Raw genomic sequence first — 15691 nt, forward strand, 5'->3', positions numbered from 1 at the left:
TATACCACCTAGCTGTCACCTAAGTGTATGTAGATGCCATTGTCAATAATAAAATACACATTCACTTAAAAGCAGTACCAAATTCATATTAGCTTTCTGTAATTACATATTTTACCAATTAAAATATACTCATAGTTCAACTACTGTCGTGTAAGACTCTGAAATTTTGTTAGAGAGTGAGCCTCATAAAAGGGTTGGCCACCACATCTACTATAGCTGTGTTTTCAATAAGATGAGTGCATTCTCAAGGGAGTAAATCCCCTCTACCAGTGCAGATCAACAACTTTTCTGGAACTTCCAATCTTAGAGAGTTGTCCAGGCCGTGGAGAGGTTAAATGCCCTCCCAGGTCTCATAGCCATTTTTGTGTCAGAAGTAGGACATGAACCTAGGTTATACTGATACCAAAGCCAACACTTCATTCACAATTCGGTGCTGCCTCTCGTGACCATAAGCTCTCTTGCTACAGCCTCCTAGTCTTGTTGAGAGAATAAATGAGTCTCTTAGATAAGTTTGAATTTTTAATTGTATTTTTTCTGTTTTTTTTTTTTTTTGCGGGGCAATTGGGGTTAAGTGACTTGCCCAGGGTCACACATCTAGTAAGTGTTAAGTGTCTGAGGCCAGATTTGAACTCAGGTCCTCCTGAATCCAGGGCCCCAGTGCTCTATCCACTGTGCCACCCAGCCACCCCAATTGTATTTTTCTCTTACCATAAGGAACTTTGCAGTAATATTTATTATATTTTGAAAGTTAATCGATATCATTCATGTAAAATAATATTTTATGTATAAGTTTACTTAACATATAGCTAGTACAAATAACTCTTCCAACACAAGACGTATAAATATAAAGTTTATTCAGCATAGTATTTAGAAAAATAAGTTCACATCATTTCAGAATACAAATAAAACACTTAATTGTCCAGGCATAAACCCTTATTACAGTACAACATACATACTTTAGATCTCTTTGGTTGGGTAATTAAGCACAGAAATGTTCTGTGACATGCTCTGTGTGCCATCACCTAACAGTGCAGTAAAGACTTATTGTTATCCCATACCATAATATACATTCTGTATAGATTCGCTCTTTGTTGTAAGGCACAATAAAATCATAGTAAGTACAGAACTAACTGGTTACTTCTAAACATACAGTACATGCAACAAAAGAATTCATTTCCTTTGAGTCAGAACCCTGAAAACCAAAAAGAACCACATGCTATACAATTTTGAGTTAAGAATCATATGGTGCTAACATTAAATTATATGAAATGTACCAGTTAGACAAAAAACAATTCTTAGACTCTATCATCTAATAGTCTTAGGAAGACTCTGGGATATCCTCACTGGAAAAATGTAATATTTTCCCTGAAATTTTCCTGAATTAGTGATATTTTTATGAGATGAACTTTGTCAAAAACATTATTAAGAATGAAGAACTTATGGCTATTGTACTAATATACACTTGTCTAGCATGTAGCAGGGCAGGTTGCAACATGTGCCCAGTAATCCAAAAATTAACATGCAAGATACAAGGGCATATACAAGAAAATTTAAGGCCAGTGTGCAATTTACTACTGATTTTATCTATGGCTATAACATCTACCTGCCTTTCACAATTCAAGGAAAGGCTCTGACACGTGCGCAATTTCAAAGAGTCTTTTCATCCCTATAAATGCACAGGAGAAGTGAAAAAGAAAAACATCGGTGTCTTTGCTCGAATGAGGAAGAAACATATCTTCTCTTTAAACAACAGACTGCCCTACAGACTGTACCATATAGAACTAAGAATCAATGTCAACTTTTGACTGGCATAGTGCATAGATAGGCTCATACCAGAAACCCCACAGGCAGCAGGGGGTTATGAAGAGGAACTTATATATCCCTGTTCTGATTCCTCTCAGGGATCATCAGAGGGACAATTGCAGCATCTTTTAAGCACTTCTTTTAAGAGGGAAGTTCTGCCACATGAACTCCAAGGGTCAGAATCTTAGTATTGCAAATAATAATTTTACAATTTTGTGTGAAGAGTGCATGGGATTAGTACTATATTATCTCATTCACATATATATGCATTACATCACATAAACTGACCCTTATCTTACAGAAAGACTAGAAAAGAACACTATGTTCTTTATAATGTGCAATGACTCTTACTTAGGATAATGTGTATATACCTGTAGCAATCAAAAGATTATATAGTTCATGTTTGGAGTATGAATGGGTCTCCTATAAAGATTTAAGTTTTGTGCTATCTTTTCTTAGGGGAGAAAGGAGGATGAACTTTTCAGAGAAGTGTGTATGTGTGTGTATGTGTGTGTGTATGTATGTATAGGAAGACACATTGTATATGTGTATGTATACTATTTCCCAGTTGGTGCTTTAAACACATTCCCATCTCCTTTATAGTATGGGTAGCCCTTTAAATATAACAAACTCTTGAGATCTGTAGCAATCACATGGAAAATACCATTTTCTTGTAAACTATACTACAGAACCATATAATTAAGCTCAGTAATATGATCAACACACACCCAAAGGAAAAAAAACAAACAGTATTAAGTAGTGGCAGAGGAGAACAAAATTCTAAAACACTTGACTTTGAAAAAAAATAAACCCCAAAGCTTAACAAAACACTGTCCATTCAGCACTCTAGGAATATTCACTAATTTTTAATTTTAAAAGGACAGGAGATCTTTTGATCAAAATAAGGAGTCAAAGGATTCCTTGTACAGCTCTTGATCTTTGTATGTCATTCACATTTAGCCAAACAAAATTTAGGTCCTATACAAACCTTGCCTAGTACAAATGGTTATCAGTGGTGACAGTAGTATCTGTGCATATGGATTAGGGACCTAAAATGGACCCTTCATTTTGATCTTATAAACAAATGTGAGATCTTTACCTTTGACAGTTTCACATATAAAGTATTCTCATCTCTTGGGATTTTTAGAAACCAGAGAAGAATTTCATAATGTTGCTCACCACATATGCATACCTTTATTTTACTGTCATGTGTTCAGAGTCATTGATAACTATAGCCAGAACTCACAGCATTATTTACACATATTCCTTGAACTAAAAAAAATTACTCCTAAAGAAATGAAAAGATAGTGCAAACAACAGTTATGATATAATGTTCGATAGCTCATAGAAAAATCATTTTCCAAAACACTTAGAACTGATTAGAGGTTTCAACAGGGAAAGATCTCATTCTACCAGATTTACTTGTTGCATTTTCTCTAAAATTATTCTTTGATAGCAGATATGGATAGTCTATGTGGATTGAAATGATGTGCAAGTTTTTTATAGGGCTGTTATACGGTAATGAAAAGCATTAACAGTAATTCATCTATTTGCATCACCATTACTAATAGAAATAGTATTATGAAAATTTTAGTGTATGTTTTCAGACTAAACCAATTCTACAATAAAATTAAGCCTGGGTGGAGCATCAAAGAACAGTCAATATATCTCCTCACATGTCTGTACGTTAGTAAGAATAATAAAAGGCCACTAGGTAAAAAAAGGCACCTGGAATTCTGTAGAAAATATGTAGGTATTTAAAGTAACTGGAAAAATACTAAATAAAGAACAGCATAGGGATATGAACAAATGTACCAAAGTTGGAATATTTGGAGAGAGTTCTCTTGCTTCAGTATTATTAACATTGACATTATTGGGCTACTGATAAAAATCATTACTTTAAAAATCCTACAAAAAGTAAAACTTTGTTGGAAACAACTATGTTTACTTCCTGTTCAAACAATAAAAATAAATTAAACAGCCAGAAAACATTTTCCTTTCATTTCATTGTGCCTCAAGTTAAAGGGAAACACATACCCTATAAATAAGATTCATTGTACTAATTCAAAATATCCATCTAATAGTACTTGGTATATTTACATTCATGATGGAGTCTATTTCAGAGTTGTTTTTATTAGAGTCAAGCTATCTGAGCTTCATTAAACTACCAGCTATCATATCTGTCAGTCGGCAAAGACAATCCAATACTTTCTAGCTGGGAAAATGCTGAAAAACAGAAGTATTCAGGGTTTATTCAGGTTCTTAACATCAAAACTATCTTAAGAATAGTTTGGAGGTATAGTCTATGCTTTTTAAAATGTATCAATGCCCATGGAGTAAAAGTAAACAAAAAGAATTGCATTGTTTCTATCCTTTTATAGCTACATTTCATTTTCTAGAAGTTAGGTGTGTATATATTTTTACTTTTGAAACATAAGTTTCTATGTGGAAGTTCCATTTCAGCCTTTAGGGTTACATTAAGTGAACCAAACCATCGCACCTTTACTTGATAATTTCCCTCATGTTCTCTTCTTTGGTTAAAAGAAAACTTTAACACGTGAACAAAAAAGGATATAGTTTCGCTTCCACCGATTTATTTGTGGTCTTCATGCAAATTCAATTCAAAGTCTTTGAAACATATCTCTCTGCCAAACTGTGCAGTATTTTCCTTAAGTAGGGAAAATGCTTAATGTCCTCAGGGCCTCTGGACAAGATTTGAACATGAATGCCAAAAACAAAGGGGGAAAAATTATAAATCTTGCATATCTTGATCCAACTGGACAGTCTGGAGCTTGGCAAGCTCTTTTTTGTCTGTTTCCAGTTCTTCACAGACTGTTTCAACAATGCCATCCAGGACATATTTGGATTTGGAATCCAGCATCATTAAATTGCTTGTTGCTTTGTCCTCAGAACTTGGTATGAAATCCTCCTTTATGTTAGGTACGGATTGCAGAACTAACCGGTGCTCTCTGACAAAATCCTCATGTACTGCTGGGGAGGAGTGACCTACACGGTCTCCAGCTGCTGGAACTATTTCCCCAAGGGCAGGCTGGGTCATTGAAATTGACATTAGGTCTGGACCAGTAATAAGGGAACAGTTCTGAAGAGTTGCATAGTTAGTGTTGCTGACAGATATCACAGTAGATGTGCTTGTTACAGGTGTAGACAAGGGCTGGCTCTCAGTAATGTCAGTGTTTAGCTCTGTTGCATTTAGTAGAGCAGGGGGAGCTAGGGAAAAATTGTGAGTTGGAGTTACATTAACTAATGATGAGGCCATAGGATGAAGGCTGCTGCTTGAGATATTTTCAGCAGACATGTTTACATTGACTTGTGGGTTTTGATTGACAGGCATTAACTGAGAAAATATAAGGCTCCTTTCCAAGCCCTCTTGTTTAACAGATCCTAGTGTTTGACCTGAATTTGGAACTGTGTAGACTACTGCACTAGGCGCAAGAGAGCTGAAGAAAACCTTTCCTTGCTGTGCTGTAGTAGAGTCACTTGTAAATGTCCCCCCATCAGAAGTGCTTGAATTTACTGAAATATTACCTAAAAAGAATAAAATAGAGATTACTGTTGATTGGAAATGACATGGGATGCTAAAAGTTATTTCATTATTTATTTACATATTATTTTTCTCAAGTTTAAGTCAATGAACAATACCATCTATAAGGGCTTAGTCAATGTGAAGTAAAAGAACCTCCTTGACTTATTTCTGAATTTTTACTAAAAGCTTGATAATAGCTAGATTCACACATAGAGTGCCTTAAGATTGGCAAAGTGCTGTACATGTTATCTTATCTTTGATCCTCACAAAAACCCTGTGAGGCTAAAAATTAGCAAGTGTCTGAAGTAGGATTTAAAAATGTTTTCCTCACTCCAAGTCCAACACTTTGTCTACTGTGAACCCTTGTTGCCTAGTTCTTAATTAGTCGATGTGCATTGCTGGCTATGTCAACTGGAACTAGAAAATACAAATACAAAATACCTTTGTTGGGGACAGTTCAATAACTGACTAAAAGCATAAATGGATGTGGAGAAAATACTGCATGAAGTAACTTTCCCTCAGGCTTCAAGTTAACCATATGAACCTGTGGAGACAAGTTCAAACTTTCACCTAACTAACCATAAAATAAATAATGTCAAGGCAATTAGACATTCAAAAAGTTTTTTCTCTTGTTCTGGCAGAACTGAACTTTAAAACATGCTTCTAAGTCTGATTTAGTGATAGATGGGGTTAATGGGAATATTTAAATATGCATTTTCAAACACATTTCAATATAAATGATCAGAACTGAGTCTTTAAAACTGGCCTTTTAAGGCTATCATTAACAGTCTATAGAGACCAGTTCCATAGGAGAAAAGTGTAAAGAATTAAATGAATTATCCAATGAATTCATACCTATCAAATGTTTTTTTTTTCTGAAAATATGTAGATAATGTTTTATTTCATTTCAGGAGAACTTCCTTTTGACATCTAAGAGCAAGTCTACACAGTCAAAGCAAATAGAAAGTTGAATAGATAGTTCTACTAGATAATTGAGGCAGTTTAGCTAGACAATCAGTACAAACCTTTAAAGTGCTTGTTTAGAATGTCTGTATAGGCAAAATGAAGCAAAGACTACTGTCTTAAGGTTGAAAACAAAATATTCTACTAATGAAGGGGGAAAGGATTGAACCATAGATTTAGAACTAGAAAGCTGCTTAAAATTTATTTAATCCAGTCCCTTCATTTTACAGGACACAGAGGCCCTGAGAAGATAGATGCTTTGCCTAGGCAGTAAATGACAGAGGCAGAATTCAAACCTGAGTCTTCCAGAGTCTGAGTCTAGTGTTCTAGCCATTATATCAAATTGACTTTCCAGTCCTCTCTGAATATGATTGGTTTCCTTTATAATATTATGTATTTTATGCATTAAAAACATTATTCTAAAAGGGGATGCTTTACCAGATTGCCAAAGGGGTCCATATCATAAAAGATGCTAAGAAATCCCTGGTCTACAGCAATTACATTCAACATATGACAGTTCCGATGCTTCCCAGACATAGTTCTGAGCATTTAACATTTCTGAGCTTCAGTTTCTTCAACTGGAAAACAAGGCAGTGATACTAATACTGCCTACTTCAAAAAAAGATTTTTGGAAAAGTATTTTATAAAGCTTAAATCACTATTTGAGTTGCTATTATTCAATAATAACTAAAGTAATTCAATTTACTTTATGTAGAAAGTTTCAATTTTAAGAGAAATTGATACAAAGATTTTTTTTTGGCAGATTGATTTTGGCTTTGAATAACAAGAAGCACTGTTATGAAGCTACTTTCCTACACTGATAAATGAAGTATGATAGGAAACTTCAGATATCCTCAGAAGAATTTGCAAATATCTTAGATATGATAGAATTTCCTCAAAGTCAACATTTTAGAAAACATTCCACAAAAATTATATTTTCTAAAATTTTAAATTTAGGGGAATTGTGTATAATCAGTATGGTATGTTTTCATTTAATAGCCTAAAATGTACAAGAAAGTATATTTCTTCCTACTATGTCTAAATAGAAAATATTCATAATTTATAAACTACAAAGTTGTGAATATATTCTATTTCTGAAATAAAATAAATTGAAAATACGCTCAAATTATTCTTGCTTATGCTCACCTTACATGCTCTCCAATCTAATTTCCCTACCAAATGCCTATGTCAGTCAAACAAGTGAAACTATTGCTTCCATTTGAAAAGATTTGCCTGAAGCTTAAGTATACTTTAAAATTCTCAACTTGAGCTTCTAGGAAGTGGCCAAATTAAAAAACAAACATATATATGCATATGTGTATGTGTATATCGTATAGGCATACACACATATATATTTGCTGAAGTATATGTTTTATTTGGAAGTTGTATACTAGTATATATGAACTCCTCCCCTTTTTCAATCTTTTTATTTGCTGTCTCCTCCCTTTAGAATGTAAGCTACTTGAGGTCAAGGACCTTTACACTTGCCTTTGTAGCCTCAGAGTTTAGTAGAGTGCTGAAGTAAACTCTTAATAAGTGCTTTATTTATTTATCAAAATTCCTAGCAATTTAAGATAGTGCTATAAATAAAATAATGTATACTTTCTTTTTTCAATAACTACTTAAGAGTAAGCAACCAAATTTCTTAGTATACTCTAGAAATTATAACATAACACAGTAATAGAAAAATATAAACATGATCCAGAAATGTCTTTTAAGGTCTACTAACTACTGAATCAAGAAAGTGCATTATAAATCTAAAGAGAATCTTTGCCACAACTAAATGGATAAATAAAACTTTATAAGGATTGTTTCAAGGTTTTTTGATAAGAAGTAAATAAATATTTTACAATAAAGTAAATAAAAGACTAGGTAGAAAATATAATTTTAACAACTTAATGATGTCAAGAAATCATCATCTTTTTTCTCACATATAAGAAAGAAAACATGTTAGAAGATGTGTGAATTATTATTTTCAGTAAAAGAAGAACTAGGTACAGAAAGATTAATTACCTGGTCAGCAATTTTTGAAGTTAGCTAATACTGTTTCTCTTAGATAGAGGTTAAGCACTAAAAATATGCATAATTGTGAATTGCTGTACTATACCAAAAGGAACACTGCTTCCTGAACCCATCTGGTTAAACTTATGCCATCAAATAACCCGTGAGTCCCAAGACTGACAGCCCTGTCATTTGATCTTAGCTATTATAACTGAAAATGCTATTCTTATTCCCATTAAATGTCTAATTTTTAAAAATTAAGCTATTAGCCCCTAATAATTTTCTGTGGCATCAAGTTTCCCAGGTTACACATCAAAAGTATGTCTTCATCTAAAACCCTGTTCCCCATTTCCCCCTCCCCACTATAGCTTCTCACTTTTTGCTTAACTATGTTTCCTTAAGATTTTACAACTTCTTTGTGGAGGGTGGGATGGATAGACAGTATTGAGATGAAAAAAAATGTATATTTAATCACATGAAAAATCAACACCAATTTTCACCTCATTTTTCATAGCTGTATGAGGTTTTTCTATTTATTTGAACTCTTTCAATAACTTGGAATACCAAAATAATGAATATATTTTAAGATTTCTGTATTTCAGCACTACCTACTAAAATGGAACTACATATGCAAAACAACATTTATTTCTGAATTGTTTTTCTATCACCAGATAGGAAAATTAATGTGATGTAACAGTACTTCATTTTATGTATTCCTGAAAAATTATGTTCTAGTTTTCTAACTCAAATCACAGTCATAGATTTAGATTTGTAAGGATTTTTAGAAGTCATCTAATCCAACTTTTTCATTTTTCAGATGAGGAGTTTGAGTTCTAGAGAAGTAAAGTGGCTTATCCAAGGTCACACATGTAGTATATAGCAAAACCAGTAATCAAACCTTTGTAGAGCTCCAAATTTCACCACACTATTTAAATACTCCAGGGAAACTAGATTTCAAATGAAATTCTATTGTAATATACTTACTGTTAAATGAGGAACCACCACCTAATTGATCTTTTTGTCTTATAGTCCAGAGAGCAATGCAATTATACCGGAATGAAAAGACCAGTTTGAGTCTGGATTTTGGCACTTGCTAGCTGGGCAAGTCACTTTACTTCTAACTCTGTTTTCATACATTGGGTTTGCTTAAAATGAGATAAACTCTAGGACTAAGAGAGGTGTTCAGCTTTTATAACTAAAGTTTTTACTATCTCCATTGTATCGATGCATACATTCAAGAAGAAGGACTAAGAAACTTTCTTTCTCTAAGCCATTGAGAAAGCTAGCGTGAGGGCCCTTGGCTCTCATGATGTCCGGCTCAGGGCTCTCTCTACTGTACTAGATTGCCCTGCTTTTGGTCACATCTCTTCTACCTATAGAAATAATGAAAGTAAGCAGTCATCTGAGAGACATCCCCATATCTGATGGATAAGTCTAAGGGGGATATGAACAGGAGTTTAATCACACATTATCTTTGTTTTCCTTAATTAGGAAAAATGCCTGCTCACACCAGCTCCTAAACTTATTCTTTGCTCTAAGCTTTAATAATAGTTTTTCATTTAAAAAACCAAGCAATGGGTTATTTTGTAAGCACCATTATTTTATATTTTTATAATTGCAGAGCTGGCAAGGCTTCTCATGAACTATATTTTTCCATTCAGTTCCTAAAAAAAAATACAGCTCATCCCCATGATCCTAGGGAGTTAAGCATGTTGAATGTTGCTAACAGGTGTTGTAATGAGGGTGAACAGAAAGAAGAAGGATATTCTGCAGCTGTAGTAGACACTGGGGCACTTAGACTCCAACACCCCTACATAGGTTCCACAAAAGACAGCAGCTGACACACACACTCCCTTTTGCCCAAGGCATTATTGTAGCCAATGAAACCTTTACCTTGTGAAGCTGCCACTGAAACAGGAGGCAGCTGCAGAGGAGAGAATCCAATGCTTCCATTAAGCAACTGGCCATTTGTTCCCGAATTGGGGATCTGTACAATGCCGTACTGGTTTATTTGTACGGGTGTTGTGAAAGTCACCACAGAACCTCCATCTTGAGAAGCCACTGTTTGTATGCCCTCCCTTTTAACTTCAGTGCTAGGTATCAAACCAGGAAATGAAGCAGGGACGCTGGGGCTGTAGGATGTTGTTGCTGAAGAATTTGTTGTGGAACTCTGGAGGACTTTGAAGTCTTTTACATCCTCTGAAGGAGATCCCAAGATGTCAGTCATGGATGCCCCATTGTTCACAATGCTTGATGAAGTTTTTGATGGGTTTAAAGTCACAGTCTGTGCATTTCCTACATTTAGTCCATTAAGGATTACACTGTTAGGTCCCTGAATAAAGGAATTGCCATTAAGGAAGACAGGTGAAGTACTTGCAGGTACTAAGCCTCCATTCAGTAAAACTCCAGGGGAACTTAATGATATTTTAGTGTTTCCAATTTGTTGCATGTACACTGGCTCCATGTGGCTTGAAAGGCTCAAGTTGGTGACTCCATCAGAAGAACTGGAGAGTGAATGAGGAGATAAATCTTCATGTCCCTTGCTGGACTCATCTTCAGTGCTGGGATTACCATCTGACTCACTGTGAAAGGGAGAAGAAATAAAGACCCATTAGAGGTCAAGGGGATGACATTTTAAGTATTTGCAATTTGTTTTGAAAATCAGGTCCTAAATCAGAGGATGGGAAGAAAGCATGGTGTCTGTTGGCTTGATTTAGATTGGGAAATTTCTGTGAAGAGATCTTAAGTATAAGTCAAAGAGGGAAGAAATCTCAGATCCTAATTCATCTTTTGATAAACTCGGAAAAATGGCCTGGGAAATGCAACATGAGGCAATATGAGTAAAAAGAATATTGGACAGAATCATACGAAGTTAAAGCTGGAAGGACCTTAGAAACCACAAAGCTCAACTCTCTCACTGTATAAAGGTGGAAATTAAGGCTCCAAATGGGAAAGTTAAAGGCCCATGGTCATAAATCTAACGGCAGAGTATATTTTTCTACAATTACAATTCTGACTCTTACCAGTAAATGTTACTATTTACACTTAAAAAAAATAGGATGATCATTGCTCCAAAGTTTTGGGTTAAGAAAGTCCTTTCAACAAATTTGATTAGTACTATTTTAGAGAAAATGTAAGAATCAGAGGACTAGGATATGGGCTTCTGGTTGCCCTGGGGATAAGGAAATTTAGCAACTTGAGGTGGTTTAAAATTTTTTTAAAACCCATTAGAGCTCTGGACAGATAATGGGAAGTGATAACTCAATAGTCATTTTCTGTCAATATTTACATCAATTGACCCTCCCCATCTCCAGTTTGTATGGACCGAAGTCTCTCCTAATAGTAATGAAATTGCCGAGCTTGAGGGGAAGGCATCTTCATCCCAAGAGCAACTATATGGTGAGCACTCGTCTTTGAACTTAGAAAAAAAAAATTGAAATGGGCCAGGTGCAATGAGTGGGAAAAGGGATAAACTAAAAACAACATAACAAGAAAAAGAAACCAAATACTCCCCCCTCCCTCATTGTGATTTCCAGGCCATGCACCCTCAGGCTTCTTCTCTAGTGTTTCCAGATTACATCTCTTCCTGAGAACACCCTTCCCCCCTTTTTTTCTATCTACCAGGTTTAGGAAAAGGATCCAGGATGAAATTGGGGTGGTATTTCCCTACTTGGCCTAAGACTGGAATGGAAGAGGGAAAGGGGTTGACTGGAGAGCTGAAGAAGTTGGGATGTTCTTGGCCTGGTTGGCCCAAGGATGGATCCTGCAATGTGCCTGGCGGGGTCTGTTTCACTTTAGTGCTGAAGGAGGGGATTACTCTGGCTTTGGGCTGTGGGGCTGGGAGAGCTGTGAGCATTTTGATTTATGAGCTGAGATTGAGCCTCAGTCGCTGTCTGAGAGGGTGACTCATTGGGGGAGGGTGGGGGCGGGGGCAGATCCGGAGAGGGGCAACCTGGAGGAGGGGACCAGTGAGGGAGAAAGCACAGATGGTAGGAAAAGAAGAGGATTGGAGCGTGTGTGGTGATGGGGGTGTGAAACTAGCCTTGGCCGGGGAAGGGGAGGGGTGAGGCAGGATCTAGTATTGGGTGTGCCAGGGCACCCCATTCCCCCCCCACTCTCTACCCTGGAGCCCCATTTATTTCCTCATTGTTAGAGGACTAGGGCAGGGATCCCTTACTCCTGGCTAATAAGGGTTGAGTTTTTTATTGGGGAGTAATTAATTCTCTTCTTATCTGCAACTTTTTCCTTTATTCTCTGTCTCACTTTCTCTCTCTTTTGGTGTGTTTTGTTTTGGTTACAGTCAGGCTTCAGTATTGGATTCTCCCGGCTGCTCTAGGGGCCCTCGACTGGCTCTGCACAACCGCCTCACTGCCCTCCTCCTTTCCTCCTTTCCTCCTCCCTCCCTCCCTCCCTGGGAGAGGAATGCCTGGAGGCCCGGTTTGCCCAGGGAAGGAGGGAAGAGGGGAAAGGGGGAGGGGCGGGAGGAGGAGAGCAGGCTCTGGAATGTGCCTTGTGCGACGGGTGGTCACCTCCACCTGGCCGGCTCCAGTTCCCTTAGGGCTCTTTAGCTTTGGCTCACCCCAGCTCATTGATTCTTTCTTCGATCGATATATTATGGATATTTTGATAGTTTCTCCAGGTCCGGGTGGGTTGGGAACACTATCTCCTTCAACCTTTCCCTGTGCCACCATGAAGAGCACACATACTCAGGTAAGCACCAGCCCTGTGATACACACAACCACAGGAAGTATATTCAGGGGCAAAAACAAAAGCTCTGGGAAACCTGATCCTTTCTGACAGAGGAAAGACTGCAAGAAACAAAAGCTCCAAACGGGCATGAGATCCCAGTGTACCCACTTCCTTCCCCACCGCCCGCCATAAGCCCCCTAGCCATGAAGCCATAAGAGAACCGAGTTAAGAGAGCACGGTTTTTTTTGTTTTTTGGGGGTTTTTTTGTTTTTTTTTGTTTTGTTTTTTTCATTCCCGGCTTCCCGGGACTGCGATGAAACCCGATCCGAAGGAGCTCAGAATCAGGTTTCAAAACACGGTAGATGCGAGCCGCACCAACACCCCCACGTTGCTGCTGCTGCTGCTTCTGCTGCTACTGCTGAAAAGAACAGCGGGCATAGTGAATGATTAACTCTGTCAAATAAAACCTCAGTCTTAACACTCTTCCCACCTACCCCCCAGCCACCTCCCCCACTACCTATCATGCGCAAAGTACAGGCCCCTCTACCCCCAATTACTTTACAGCATTTCTCAAGCCCAAGGTTGAGGAGCTGCAGAACCCCAGGTAGGGGTGTGTGTTGTGTTGTGGTGTGGTGCGGTGTGTGTGCGTGTGCATGTGTGCCCGAGCTGGAGAAAACCGAATTAGAAGGGGCGGCTGGGGTGCGGTGGGCATGGGCATATGTTTGTGTGGCAGCAGCCCATCACGCCCATGTCTGCCCAGAGGGAGGAAAGCCCAAAGCCAGAGAGCCCCTGCGCAAGGAGGAAGGAGGAAGCCGAGCGTTCTTCTCGCCTGCCAGCAAACTCCTTCGCTTCGCCCCGCCAGACGTGGGGACAGTGGCAACTTCAAAAGGCTGAGGGACCGGGGTGGGTAGAACTGACCGGTCAAAGGCGGGGGGTGGGGACTGATACCCGGGCGAGAAGAAACTTCTAGGGGAAGGAGGGGGAGGGTAAAGAGGTCTGTTCCCTCCTCCTCCTCCTCCCTCCCCCCACCCCCTCAACCTACCTCCACTCCCTAGTCCTCCGGTGCAGCGTCCGGGAAGAGAAGGAGGGGGGGAGGTAGGGAGGAGGGAAGGGAGAGGTGGGCAGCAGCAGGACAAGGCTAGTGGGGAAGGTAAGCGCCATATTTGCAAGCGCTTGGAGGAAAAGCAGGCTGGGGGGTGGGGGAGGGCGAGCGAGAGGGAGGAGAGAGGGAAGGAGGAGGAGGAGGAGGAGGAGGAAAGTTTGGCTCCTCACCTTTTGGACTGGGTCTCAGAGGGGTTCCGGTCGCGCTGCCTCCGGTTCTTGAACCAGTTGCTGACCTGAGTGAGGGAGAGGCCGGTGATCTTGGCCAGGTGCCGCTTCTCTGCCGGGGACGGGTAACGATTCTGCTTGTATAGCTCCTTGAGCGCGTTGCGCGACTTCTCCTTGAAACAATACACCGTCTCCTCGCCGTCCCAGATGGTCCGGGGCAGGGGGAATTTCCTCCGGAGCCTGTACTTGTCCACGGCTCCCAAGGGCCGGCCCCGCGCTCTCTCGGCTTCACTGTAGCGCGCCTTGTACCAGAGCTGCTGCAGAAGTGGGTGGTTGGCCGATTCGAAGCTGTGGCTCTCGAGGATGCTGTAGAGCTCCGGGTAGATGCCCTGGTGGAAGGCGACCAAGGCTCGGGCTTTCAGGAGGCTCTCGTTGCCACGTAGCAGGTCGCTCTGGGGCAGAGACCACAGGAACCGGGCCAGGCGGTCCAAGTTTCCCCCTTGCTGCAATGCTTCGCAAACGCAAGCTACGTGGTCCGGGGAGAAGGCCAGAGGGGTCTGCGCGGCTGCGGCGGCAGCGGCGGCGGCGGCGGCCGCCGCGGCAGCTGCTTGGTGGTTTCGGGCTAGAAGTTCAGAGTGGAGTTGTACCTGGTCCGCCGCGGCTCCCGCCGCCGCCACCGCCGCCGCTGCAGCCGCCGCCGCTGCCGCCGCCGCCGCTACTGCAGCCGCCGCCCCCTCCTCTCCGCTAGCGGCAGCCGTGGAACCCACGGGCTCCATGGGGAAAGGGGCGGCAGCCGGAGGATTGAGTGCTGCCACGGCTCCCCCCACCACTTCTGGTGGCGCCTCCTTTCCTTCGGGGGTGGCTTCCATCCCATTTTCTTGCTTTATCTCCACCGCACTTGCGATCTGGTCCGTGGGGGAGGAAGAGGACATTTTTTGTCGTCCCCCCCCCCACTCCTCTCTTTCTTCCACTCTCCTTCTTCTTTCGCCCCCCCCTCCCCCCCTTCCCCTCTCCGGAAAGCCCACTCCCTCCCTCCCGGTTTCGGCAGGATCTAGCTGATCAGGTTTCTCCCCGGCCACGCAGTCACCATTAAGATAGCTGCTATAGCAAAGTAGTGTAAACGGATAGCTCCTTTCTGCCTTTCCCCCAACGTGACTCCTCGGGTTGCTGCATACTATATGGCACAAGCAGCCTGACTGGCCCAGGCGAGCCACCTCATTGGCTATTTGCATTCAGAAAGAGGAGGAGACACCACTTCTCTCCCCCACAATCACCCCTCCTTTCTCTTCGTCCCTCCCCCCCCTTCCCCCTGACCCTAAACACCTATACCTGGAGAAGTTCGGACATTCTTCTAAATACGGGCCACTGAGTTAGCAAAAAACATATCATCGTCAACTGAAAGCTGGAGAGTAGAAGCCCTAT

The 15691-nt window shown here is 40.3% G+C and overlaps 1 protein-coding gene across 1 annotated transcript; it reads right to left on the reverse strand.

Annotated features, from left to right (window-relative positions):
* Positions 1 to 869: 869 nt before the first annotated feature.
* SIX4 (SIX homeobox 4) lies at positions 870 to 15228 on the reverse strand. The gene is made up of 3 exons (XM_043982236.1): positions 14273 to 15228; positions 10205 to 10893; positions 870 to 5349 (listed from the first exon to the last, which is right to left on the reverse strand). The coding sequence occupies exons 1-3, from the start codon at positions 15199 to 15201 to the stop codon at positions 4553 to 4555; spliced, it is 2415 nt and encodes an 804-aa protein (XP_043838171.1). The 5' UTR covers positions 15202 to 15228; the 3' UTR covers positions 870 to 4552.
* Between the last annotated feature and the right edge of the window lie 463 nt (positions 15229 to 15691).

This window comes from Dromiciops gliroides, chromosome 2, assembly GCF_019393635.1.
Source record: "Dromiciops gliroides isolate mDroGli1 chromosome 2, mDroGli1.pri, whole genome shotgun sequence".
Taxonomy (NCBI): domain Eukaryota; kingdom Metazoa; phylum Chordata; class Mammalia; order Microbiotheria; family Microbiotheriidae; genus Dromiciops; species Dromiciops gliroides.